General features: G+C 38.8%; 1 protein-coding gene across 3 annotated transcripts in view; it reads right to left on the reverse strand.

Moving 5' to 3' along the window:
• The window catches only part of SHTN1 (shootin 1), a 103,197-nt gene that overhangs the window by 35,311 nt on the left and 54,432 nt on the right, over nucleotides 1-13,454 (reverse strand). For all 3 annotated transcript variants that reach the window (XM_049854654.1, XM_049854653.1, XM_049854655.1), the window contains 4 exons: nucleotides 11,753-11,899; nucleotides 9,383-9,536; nucleotides 7,269-7,368; nucleotides 1,836-1,918 (listed from right to left, as the gene is read on the reverse strand). In XM_049854654.1, coding sequence (XP_049710611.1) covers nucleotides 1,836-1,918; nucleotides 7,269-7,368; nucleotides 9,383-9,536; nucleotides 11,753-11,899 — 484 coding nt within the window. The remainder of the gene's footprint in view (nucleotides 1-1,835; nucleotides 1,919-7,268; nucleotides 7,369-9,382; nucleotides 9,537-11,752; nucleotides 11,900-13,454) is intronic.

Below are 13,454 nucleotides of genomic sequence, written 5' to 3' on the forward strand. Positions count from 1 at the left end.
AATAGGAGGAAGAGGAGACGTGTGATTCACACAGGTACTTTGCCTGGAATCTGCACAGGGGATATGGCATCAGATCAGCACCCTGCCAGAGGAAGAGGCTTGGACTAAAGAAAGGGCAGGAGGGAAATTCTGGAATGAGTGAAAATAGCAACGAATGCACAGACAGACGCCTTAGGTAATGTCCAGCCATGAGGGGCTGGACAGATGTAATGAGAAATGAAGCTGAAGTAAAAGCAGAGAACCTTCTGTAAGCAGATCACAGTTTGGAATGTTTGGATACAGTGAGGAGCATAGACATGCCATGACGTGTAGGACAATGTATTAGACCTCTGATCTCAGAGTGCCACATTGCAAAATACGTGAAAGTGGCTGGACTGGACCAAGACACCTGGAGGCAGGAAGAGGGGCCAAGAAGAAGCTTTCACCAGTCTGGGCTTGAGCCAGGCAAATCCACCATGCTTTGTACCTAGCAGGCATTGAGCAAACATTGTTGAGTTGAATTTGGGTTCTACAGCTCTCACCCCAAAGGACTGAGACCTGGCCCTAGCATTCAAGTCTTTGTCTTCACTGTGGCTACGCACCAAACTACTCTCGGCTCTATGAACTGACTCTGAACTGAGTGACCTGATGCCTCTGCCCAAAAAGAAGGCCCTTTTCCCTCCATTCCCATCTCCTCAGATTATTCTCTCAACAAACCTCAAAGTCTCATCTGTTTTACTTCCTAAATAGTTCCTGAATTTATCCATTTCTTTCTATTCCTACTGCTACCCCCCTCATCTAAGCCTCTGTCAACTTTCATCCTAATGACTGCAGCAGTCTCCTCCCATCCACTCTCATCCCTTTAGTCTGTTCTCTGTTTTCTCACTGCAGCCAGAGTGATTCTCATTATGTTATACTATTGCTTACAACTTCTACTGTCTTCAGGATAAATCCTACAGCCTTGAGCATGGCTTATGAGGCTCTCTAGGATCTGGCCCCTGCCCATCTATCAGACTTCCTCTCTTGCAACCACTGCGTTCTACCCATAGCAACATTCGGTTTCTATAATATGACAAGCTCCTTCCCCATGGTATTTGAATCTGCTGCCCCTCTATCTGAACTGTTTTCACCCTAAAAACCTGCCCCCCAACTTTCTAAATCTACAAATACGCAATTAAAACATCACTTTCAGACATCAGTGGTATACCTCCATAAGCTCTTAGAACCTCTTCCATTGTACTCATCAAAAATTGTACTTAATTATTATTTAATTAGACAGTTGTTTGTTTACTTCCTGTCTCCCTCACTACTTATATCTCCAGTACACGGCATAAAGCCTGACATATAGTAGGTGCTTGACAGTCTCAATGCTACCAACTCTTAAGAAACTCATTGCTATTGGGTCGGTTCTGACTCATTGCAACCCTTTACGACAGAGCAGAACAGCCCCATAGGGTTTCCAAGGAGAAGGTGGTGGATTTGAACTGCCAAACTTTTGGTTAGCAGCCGAGCTCTTAATTACTGGGCCACCAGGGCTCCAACTCTAAGAAGCCTTTCCCACATTCCTTGTTTGGAATTAACTCCCTCTCTTTCCCTTACAATCCCACAGCACCTTGTCCCTCTATTGAAACACACTTCCCAGTACACCTCACGTTACAGTGGTGTGTTCATGTTTATCTCCTCTATAGGCTACATGAAGGCAATGTCTGTATTTGGTTCATTTTTATAGCTGTTAAGTTTACACTTTCCCCAACAATCTGTTCATAGTCGAAGAACTCAATACATGTATGTGTTAAATGCTGAAAAATTACACACCACTAGCTGCTTAAGGTAAACCAAGTGGAGGTGAAGCTTACTTGTTTCTGGTTGGGCTGCCTTTTCCTTCTTAGCACCACTGCCGCTGGGGTGGGATCGTTTCCGGATCATGGACATGAGAGATCTTTAGGAGAAAGAGAAAGACGAACAGGAAATCATTGGATGTCTCATGATCTAAGAAATAAAATGTAGAGAATCTAAATAATCGGTAAAAATCCAACTGTTCTCCAGGTGCATTTGAATGCATAACTAAAATTTAAGTAGCCTACATTTCATTTTTAATGGAAATCACATTAAGGAAGAGAAGTATATCTTATCCCTTTCTGTGTAAAACTAAACTAAATACTGAAGGGAGGGAACCGCTACAACTACTAATTCACTTCGTACACGTTTTCAAAGTAAAATACACACAGAAAAAAACTTCAATATTCATATCTAAAATTCACAAATAACCCACAGCTATCTATGTAATATGCCTGAGGGAGAAAGAAGGATAAAACAATCAGGAGAGGTTTCATATAAAAAAGCACTGTATGTTTTAGTATATCTATCTGTGAAATATGTGCATAAAAAATCTGAATCTGCATGAAATAGACCAAATACTTAGGTATAAAGTTTATTTAGACCACACTGTTTTTCTGGTCCATGTATGAAACATCTATGCAAAATCCAAATGATGAAAAATGTGACCACACTGAAATTTTAAAACCTCCATATACTAAAAGGCATCATAAAGAATAAAAAGATAAGCTACAGGATATATAAAGAGATTCTACATATCAATGAGAAAATGCAGACAACCCAACAGAAAAATGACACAAGTCTTAAACAGGCACATCATAAAAGAGGATGCCCACGTTATCAATACACATACAAAAAAGATCCTTGACCTCATTAGTTACCAGGAAACACAAATCAGACCCACACTGAGGTACCACTACACATTCATCGAACAATTCAAAGTCTGATGATATCAAATGCTGGTGGGCTTGTGGACCAGCAGGAATAAATTGGTGTAACTGATATAAACTGGTACTCCCTCGTTGCCATCGAGTCTATTGTGACTCATAGCGACCCTACAGGACTAGGCAAAACTACCCCACAGGATTTGCTAGGCCGTAATCCCATAAAGATGCCGCCTAGCAACGACGGCACTGGTTTTTTTTTTTTTTTTAATCTTTATGGGAGCAGATTGCCACATCTTTCTCCCACAGAGCAGCTGGTGGGTTTGAACTGCTGACCTTCGATTAGCAGCCAAGCACTTTAGCACTGCAGTGCCAGGCTCCTTAAATTGGTACTACCATTTTGCAAAGCTGTTTGGCATTATCTATCAGAGTTAAGAAACACATATACTAAAAAACAAAAAAAACCAAACCCATTGCTGTAGAGTTGATCCGACTCATAGCGACCCTATAGGACAGAGTAGAACTGCCCATAGAGTTTCCAAGGAGTGCCTAGTGGATTCAAACTGCCAACCTTTTGGTTAGCAGCCGCAGCATTTAACCACTACGCCACCAGGGCTTGCCCACATATACTAAGAGTCAGCAATTCCACTATATATTACAGAAATATGAGTGCTTGTGTACCAGAATACATGTACAAGAATGTTCAAGTAGAATTTCCATAGCTGCCCCGGCCTTAGCACCATAATGGATAAATAAATGTTGGGACATTCATAAAATGGTTTATGAAGCAGTGAACATGAATTTCAATTTTATGAAATAACATGGATGAATTTTACAAAATAATAGAGTGAAAAGCACATGACACAAATGAATACGGCAAAATCTCAATTACGTAAAGTTCGAAAACAGGCATATGTACACATACATGTGTATATATCATATACATGTATACGTGGGTGTGTATATATGTGTGTGTGTATATATATGAGATTGATTGGGAGGGAGTTATATCGGGGAAAAAATACACAGGATGGCAGTGTTGTTCTATTTCTTGACTTGGATGGTGATTGTATGGATGTTCCCCCAAAAAAAATTTACAAAAAAAAAATAAATAAGAGTTGTTGAGTCCTTTCAACTCTATTGTAAATGTCCTCAGTATGGTGAACTGGATCTTACAAAGTACATTCCTGAAGAAGACAAGGTGGGAGGTTAGCAATGGTAAACAAATACTTGGAGGATAGGAAAGGCATGATGTTGTCTTTAGAAAAGGGACAAATGTACAGCGAAATACTTGCTCTGAGAACATAACAAGCTGAGGTTTTTAATTGTTATATATTTTTAGATTTTTGTCTTCCCACTTCTATTCCTTTGGTTATATTATTAATCTCTTTTCTAATGGCCTTTTCTTACAATTTCCAAGCATTCTGGCCAACCTTCTACAAAGCCCAGTAAAAAGAAATCTCATCCTTCTCTAGCCTGTGAAGGTCCCAGGCCTTATCAACTGAGAAACAGCCCATCATTGGGCTTTGACTTCATCTAGTTTACCTTCTTTGAGCTCATAATGGCCCAAAATGGCATTAAATTATTTCCACAAAAGTTAGAAATTCCCATTTACATAAGCCTTTGCAATAGGTGCACTTTATTCTAGAAGTACGAAGAACAAAAGCTGTATTTGCTCAGTTTTCATTTTAGCCAACTGAATGCCAGAAGTATCCAGTGTCTACTTGTTACCAACATTTCATTACAGGGTGGCGTTTCAACCCTGGTGGTGCAATGATTAAGAGCTCTGCTGCTCACTTAAAGGTTGGTGGTTCAAACCCACTCAGAGGCTCCTTGGGAGAAAAGACCTGGCGATTTGCTCCCATAAAGATTACAGCCTAGGAAACGATATGGGGCAGTTCTACTCTGTCATATAGGGTCGCTATGAGTCAGAATGGACTTGATGGCACAACAACAACCTGTCCTTACCCTCACACAACACTCCGCAATGATGCCACCTCTGAGAGGAAACTCTGAGAGTATACATTACCGTACGTAAAGATTACGAAGGAGTATGTTATTTGTACTGCTCAGGATATTTACATATTTACACGTCTGAAGTAAGAATATGTGTTCATCATTGTAAACCAGGTAAGTGAAAGGCAATGTTAGTTTAAAATGGTCTGAGTTGAAGCATAAGTTGGAGACTGATTCTGTGTCCAGAGAAAAACTATCCATAATATTAAAAAAGAACCATCTGTCAAGATGGGGCTTAGAGTATCAAGAGAATAAAAGGGGTGCACCTCACAGGACAGATGAGAAACTAGGACAAGACATCTGAGATCAATAATCCAAACCTCTGGCCCTCATTGCCCCATTTCACAGCGATATTCAACTGAATGGATAAAAACTTCAAGCAAGTGCCACGCCAAGATGGAACTATTCAATGGACAATTTTCACCTCAAAGTTCTTTGAAAAATCTTCATCCCTCTCCGCATGAACCACACCTGCCCTGGGCCTGTCCCGCTTTCACTACCACTCACACAAAATGGCCAAGGGAGACCTCCTTCCTCCATCCTCTCTCCCATGTGTCTTCTAGATTCAATGAGTGGAAAAAGGAGGGAAAAGTAATAAAGCCACAAGCCCCCATGTTTTTTTCTTTTCCTTCTCTACTTTCATTTCTATCCATGATCCACATCAGGGTAAAATAAGCTGCTCAGTAATAAAGTTGGAAAACCCTGATTAGTGGATTGAAAGTCCGCTGAAATGCAATACATCTGCAAATATGTTCTCAGAGAAGAAAGCACTCCTTACCCCCCTCCAAAAATCTCTTTTTACTGAAAAATTATGTCCTATATTATTTAAATTCACCTCCAAACAAAAATCGTGCATATTATTCAGTGAATTTTTTTCTTGAAAGAGCCTTACAGAAGAGTCCATGCTTTAGACATCCAAAGTCCTGAATTCTACATTCATTTCAGTTTAACTGTAAAGTGCTTTTCGGGAAAAACTTCCATTTAGGTTATACTTAACTTTTAATTCTAGAGGTTCTCCAGGCTTCTGAAACTAGAAGTTAAAGACCAACAGCAAGGCTGTAATCTCCTTTTAATAGCTCTCTTCATCATAGACAGAAGTGACCTTTCTTATCAGTTCAAAATTCTAGACCTTGGCAGAAAGATCAAAGTGATGAATTTCCCATTTTAAATGTCAAATTCAGACCATCTCCTACAGACTCAGCTACCCAGGAGAGAAAGAATTTAAAATACCTGAAATTCTTTCAATTCAGTCCTGGATCGATCACGTGTAAAAATTATTTTGCCTTAACTACTTCAACGGCTTAAAGTAGATTATGTCATAGCCTGCTCAGTAAGGAAAACTAATGAGAATCTCTTTCAAAGGCAAAGGCCCATTTTCATAGTTGTGTGGGAGGAACATACTACACATTCTATTCAGATGGGTCAGCAAAAGTACAAAGTACCAATAAATGGCCTCGCTGTGTGAAAGGATTAAACAAATCACATGAGTTAATGAAAGGTAAAAGTCTAGCAAAAGTTTAAATGCCATTTGTTCAGGAATAAATTATACAGAAGCAGCTGGCATCATGACACGAGGAAGTCAGTTGTTACCAGGACACACAGGTTGTCTCATGGAATTGTGGATGGTGGAATGCAGAACGACAAAGAAGGCAGGAATTTTGACCCAAGGTCTCCTCCCAGTACGTGCTATGCGGAAGTTGGGCACTCAATACCATCAAGTCACCTTGGCTGACCTTCAGAAAAAAAGTTCCTTCCTGTCTGCATAGATGATTTCCTGCCTCAAGAATTCAAACACCATTCCTTCTTCTATGGAACGTTCAGCATTACAAAGGTTTAAATATGAGGTTAGGGATAAAAAAACAATTTCAGTACTTTCAGTTAAGTGTTAGTTTACGATAATTAGTACTTTTATTTTAAAAATAACTGGCCAAACGGGAGTTTTTCAAATTCAAATTATTGAGAGAAAAAGATAAAAACATTCCAGGGCAGCTCAAAACTCCTTGGTCTTTACAGTTAAAAGGAAATCCTAATGTCATGAACTAAAGTTTTTACAGTATGTGAGATGAAAAAAATGTCTAGCTTCTTCATTCAGAAGCTCTACATGGAATCTAAATGTCTATATAGCAGAAGAATGCTGCAGGCCACAAGAATTTATAACTAGAAGGGAGTATTGGTTGTATATGTTCATTACTGTATTCACTGGCCTTCTGAAAGTTCCCTGAGGGAAACACTAGGTGACATCTTTCATACTTTTTACCGACCCCCTAATGATGCAACGGAGCCCTGGTGGTGTAGTGGTTAAGAGCTACAGCTGCTATCCAACTGGTTGGCAGTTTGAATCCACCAGCCGCTCCTTGGAAACCCTATGGGGCAGTTCTACTCCATCTTATAGGATCACTATGAGTCAGAATCAACTCACCAGCAATGGGTTTGGTTAGGTTTAATAATGCAATGTAAGCTAGTATTAAAAAGAAGGACATCGCTGACATAAATGTCAGGTCCTCTGTCGAGGAATAACATCTGACGGAGAACAGTCTTCCCAGATGTGCTTACCGGATAGGATTGGGAGGTGGCGGGGGGAGTGGTGGCGGAGGAGGAGGTGGAGGAGGAACTGAGTTCTCAGTCTGGTTCACCCGTTTCTGGAGTTCATCAACTGCACAGAGAGCATGCATTCAGAAGACAGCTGAAATAGGCAACTGAACATCTTTTTTGCATGTATAAGGAAGAAAAACATAACCTCCCTCAACATCAAGTACTTTTTAAGGCAAAGATAGAAATTTCAATATGAAACTGTAGACTTTTTTTTATCTAGTCTATAATTACTAACGCAAGAGAGGCCTTCCATCTGTTAAAAGAAAAAAAATACCATCTGCTATAGATACAACTACAGAAAAGAAAAAAAATCCAAGAAGACGGCTGGGCGGGTGGGAGAATAAGGGCTGAGTGGGTTGAAGAAATATTTGTAACAATACAATCCACTACTCAAACACTAAGAAATTGTTCATACTTGACTTTAGAAGTGTATAGACTAAGAACTAATTGTAAAGGTAACATTTAAAAGTGAATTTTAATAGTTGCATACTTCTCTCCCCCACTTAATTTCCTTCACAAACTTGGCTCTAACCATTTTACCGTATTTATTCATTATTTTAAATTTACTCAGGCTCCCAAATGTCTGAAACTCCGAAGCTTGTTGGGCTTTTAAAGAGCATTCTGGAGATGTAATTTATTCACTCAATTCATTCATTCAAGTTATTAATTCAACAGACATTTATAAGTACCAGCAATGTGAAAGGGCCCATCCTTGGCACTATTTAAGACACTCTTCCTGCCTTTGAGGAGCTTAATTTAAAATTTCTATCACAGATGCAAACACCTATAATATGGGTGAATAGGCTATAGGTACTGAGTGCTCTGTGTCTGTGCTCAGAAGCTAGCTCCACAGCCACTCCATGCAGGATGACTTCCCAGTGATCTTGCCATTGGTTTTGACCCTCACCACTTAAAATAGCCAGTGTGGGCTATGCGCTGGACATCAAGAATCCTCTAGTTATTTCCATATGCATGAGTCCATCTCTCCAGAGAGAATCTGAGTCCTTCAAGGACAGAAGGTATGGTTTCTTTTCTTCTGTATTTTTTATAGCATCCCAGAGTAGGGCTGGTAGCACAGACCCCAAAAAACCAAAAAACCAAACCCACTGCCATAGAGTTGAGACAGCAGGTACTAAATAAACACTTTCACAATTGAACCTCAAATATCTCCAGTGTCCACTCCCCTCCATGCATAATAAAGACAGCTTTGCCTACACGCTGCCCTGATAGTCACTATTCACTAAAAACAGTAGACTATTTCTTGATTTGAAATCAATTTTTAAAAAATAAATTCCAATCAATTTTCATTGTAGATTAGAAAGCATTGAATGTTTTTCAAAAGGAAAAAGCCTACATGGTTCTTCAGCATGGATTTTAAAATTCTAGTATAAAATTAACCAAAAATATCTGACGTGAATATTGAAGCTGTTATAAAGGGAATGGCCTGCCTCCTTAAATTACCTGCCTTCCAACAGAAACTTATTACTTATGCCTATGTGGTAATCTAACTCACAGATTCCTGGTAAGCCTTCTAGAACTGAATGAATAAATTCTTTGATTTAAGTATTCCCTGGTGTTTTAAAAGTTTTTTCCATTTAATATATATATTGTTGCCTGTTTCATTGTTAGGTGTGATATTGAAAGTATTATTTCATGTGTATAATTAGACACCAAAGATGAAGGTAGTTAAAACCTAAAAAGTTTAATTCTTTTTTAAAATGCACCCTAAAATGCATAAAGCAAGTACATAATGAACACTCTCCTCTAAGGAACTGGCAAGTGCTGAAGGTTTTGGCGATCCTATGTCAGTGGTATCTCTGTCTCTTAGTTCTGCATGGGATAGTAACAAAGGCTCTGAGTCCAAAGAGAAATCTAAATATTTATGAATCATTTGACTTAGAGTGGCCGCTCTACTAAATTACAATAATTAAAAATGGAGCAATTTAAAAATAAATCTTGGTATTTCTCAATAGCATTCATCAATGTCCTGGGCTACCTCGATGACAGGTTTTGAACTGGGCATGAGAGAGTCACAGTTTAATAAGAAGACACAGTAGCCTATTCAACGCTTTTACCGGAATGCTTTAAGTTTCTGGCCTTCTCCTCAGAATTCTGATACTTCAATTCCAATTCTTTTTTATCCTCTTCTAGAAGTTCCAGCTGCTGTTTGAGGTTATGGATCTCCTTGTGGAGTGTTTCATTTTCTAGTTTTTCTTCTAACTCTTTGACCTGTAAGTTATAAACAAGCTTGTAAGTGCTGGTACTTCTTCCTTTGTCACGAAAAGAAAGGGAAAAAATTAATGTTTCCCTTTCATTTTGCACTTCATAGTAAAGAGATAACTGTCCATCTCAAAAATCATGCAAATTCTGTGATCAAGATGATACTTAAAATAATTATCACCTTCTTGATTCGATATAAATGTTACTAATTTGATAAATTACTGTGTGTCCATTAAATGAAATACTACAAAATCATTTTAAATCACATAGCTTACTATTACTATATAGTGACATGGGAAAATATATTATCAATTGAAAAATCAGATTATAGAATAGTATGCTTGGCATCATTCCATTTTATCTCTCTCTATATATGTACATATACACACACATACATATACATGTATTCATAACATATATTTACATACTTTGGATCTGACCAAAATATGAGATTCTTGGGTAATCTTAATTTTTTCTTCTTTAAGTTTTTCTATATTTTTTAAACTTCTTTTTTTACAATTAGTGTATGTTATTTTTAAAATCACAAAAACAATACACAACAGCTATGTTTTAAAGACTGTTGAAGCTGTAAGGGAATTTACAGACAGGTCAGAAATATTTTAAACCACACAAATGAAAGAGTATCCAGAGTAATTATACAGTATAATAGTTGTAGAAGTAGTGATTGCTATAATTTCACTCATAACTTTTTATATACACGTTCCAATAAAGTATAAACCAAATGCACTGCTGTCGAGTCAAATCTGACTCATAGTGACCCTACAGGACAAAGTAGAACTGCCCCACAGGGTTTCCAAGGCCGTAAATCTTTACGGAAGCAGAGTGCCGTAGCTTTCTCCCATGGAGCAGCTGGTGGGTTCAAATTCCTGACCTTAGGGTTAGCGGTGGAGCACGTTAACCACTGTGCCACTAGGGTTCCTCCCAACAAGGTGTATACACAGTAATTCAGTCCTATACCTTAGTTCAATTCAGTAGGCTACAGGCATATATTATTTACTAAGTGAGATAACTGCAAGTGGTTGGACTTTTCAGAACAAAAAGCTAAATTTTAGATAAACTGAATAAAAAACACATTCTTCCTTTCTCTCTTTTATTTGAAATGGTGTTTCCTGCACATAAAAACCCAAAACCTATTGCCGTCAAGTCGATTCCAACTCACAGCGACCCTATAGGGCAGAGTAGAGCTTGCTCCACAGGGTTTTCAAGGAGCACCTGGTGGATTCAAACTGCCGACCCTTTGGTTAGCAGCCTGAGCTCTTATCCTTGCACTTGGCGGGTGTGGGGCAGAGACCCCCTTCCTCCCACGCTCTTCCCCAGTCCTTTTTCCCAGGGGCAACCACTGTCACCAGTTTCTTCCCCATCCATTCAGAGGTACTCTGTGCATAAACCAGCATTTCTTACAGAGGAGGGGGAAAAAAAAATGCCCAACTCTACCTCACCAACAACTTTGTAAACAAACTTCAGAATGTCCAAAAATTAAATGACAATATTGTTGCTGAAAGAAACTTTGACAGGTGATAGCAAATAGCCGCTAATAGCCTCTCCTTCACAAGCTAGGTGCGTTGAAAGCAGCATAAATATCGATGTAATTTTTCTTAAGTGGTTTCTTTAATTTGAAAGCCTCTGTTCCACCTCTGCCTCTCCTCCTCTCCCACCTACCAGAATGCCTACCCTTCTCTGCCCAGCACACAGAGGTAGGCTGTGTCAGCTGGGACAGCTCCACACATACAAATTGAAATAACCACTGAAGAAGTCTTTAAACATACACATTTGTACAAGTTTACAAAATCAGAAATTCTCCCAAGCAAACACCTACTATTAACATAGATTTTTCTTTTCCTCCCTCTCTGAATAAAACCTATGCCCTCAAACAAGCTTTTTGAGACAACTACACCCTTCTAGTGTATGCAGTTCCCAAAAAACACAATCAGCTCACGGATTTCCGGACTATGCATAACCCAAGCTCTTTTTGAGTCATCTCTCTTTTCCCGACTTCTTCTGATCCTTTGACCAGCTTAAGGATCATGATAAAGTCTAATCATGTACAATAAATTTTAGTTGGGCATTAAGGCAGGTTCATCTGCTGGATTTTTTCCTAAAAAGTCACAGGAGGGAATAAGTAACTAAGGCAAAATATGGAATTATACACGACTGGATTGAATATATATGTATCTTTGAGATGCCAGAAGAACATCTAATAGTACCTTTTGTTGATGCTGAATTCTCTCTTCTTCAAGGAGCTGGGTGAGTTTTGCATTTTCTTCTAAAGCTTTCAAAAGCTGCTGGTCAGGAGCAGAGCTCTGTAGCAGAAGGTAGCTTTGTCGCTTTAGCTTGTTTTGTTCAATGAACATCTACAAAAGTTAATTACGAGAAAGTATAAACCAAACAATTCCACGGAGCTACCCAACTGTAACTTGAACAAAAGGAAAAGTACATGGAGTTTTATTAAAAAGTTAAAGACAATGTCTGAATTGTATAGTATAACAGTTTTAGAAGTAGTAAAGGCTAAAATTTCACTCATAACTTTTATACAATCTTTAGTACCTTTATCTCAGCTGTCAACAAGATATATATACACAATAATTTAGTTATACTTCAGTTTTATTACTTTATTATTGCTTCAAAATACATTAATACTAATAATAACTGTTAGGTGCCTAACCATTAAGTCAGTTCTGACTCATGGCAACCCTACATATGAAAGAACAAAACACTCCCCAGTCCTGAGCCATCCTCACAACCATCGTTATGTTGGAGCCCATTGTTGAGGCCATTGCGTCAATCCATCTCGTTGACGATCTTCCTCTTTTTCACTGACCTTCTAATTTACCAAGCATGATGTCCTTCTCCAGGGACTGGTCCCTCTTGATAACATGTCCAAAGTATGTGAGACGAGGTCTCACCACCCTTGCTTCTAAGCAGCATTCTGGCTGTACTTCTTCCAAGACAGATTTGTTCCTTCTTCTGGTAGTCCATGGTATATTCAATATTCTTTGCCAGCACTGTAATTGAAAGGTATAAATTCTTCTTCAGTCTTCCTTATTCATTGTCCAGGTTTCACATGCATATGAGGCAAATGAAAATACCATGGCTTGGGTCAGGGGCACCTTAAAGTGACACCTTTGCTTTTCAACACATTCAAGAGGTCTTTTGCAGCAGATTTCACAATGTAATATGTTGTCTGACTTTTTGACTGCTGCTTCCACAGGTGTTGATTGTGGATCCAAGTAAAATAAAATCTTTGACAACTTTAATATTTCTCCATTTATCATGATGTTGCTCATCGGTCCAGTTGTGAGGATTTTTGTTTTAAGCTGAGGTGTAATCCATACTGAAGGCTCTAGTCTTTGATCTTTATCAGTAAGTACTTCAAGTCCTTTTCGCTTTCAGCAAGCAAGGTTGTGTCACCTGCATGTCGTGGGCTGTTAATGAGTCTTCCTCCAATCCTGATGCCGTGTTCTTCTTCATATAGTTCAACTTCTCACATTATTTGCTCAGCATATAGATTGGATAAATGTGATGAAAGGATACAACCCTGACAGACACCTTTCCTGACTTCAAACCACACAGTATCCCCTTGTTCTGTTTGAACAACTGCTTCTTGGTGTATGTACAGATTCCTCATGAGCACAATTCAGTGTTCTGGAATTCCCATTCTTCACAATGTTATCCATAATTTGTTATGATCCACATAGTCGAATGCCTTTGTATAGCCAATAAAACACAGGTAAATACCTTTCTGGTATTCCCTGTTTTCAGCCAAGATCCATCTGACATCATTCCAGCTTCTGAGTCCAGCTTAAATTTCTGGCAGTTCCCTGTGATATACTACCACAACTGCTTTATATTCATAATATCATCTAATCATTAGCACAACGCTGTAAGTAGATGCTATTATCACCCCTA

This window comes from Elephas maximus, chromosome 16, assembly GCF_024166365.1.
Source record: "Elephas maximus indicus isolate mEleMax1 chromosome 16, mEleMax1 primary haplotype, whole genome shotgun sequence".
NCBI classification, from domain to species: domain Eukaryota; kingdom Metazoa; phylum Chordata; class Mammalia; order Proboscidea; family Elephantidae; genus Elephas; species Elephas maximus.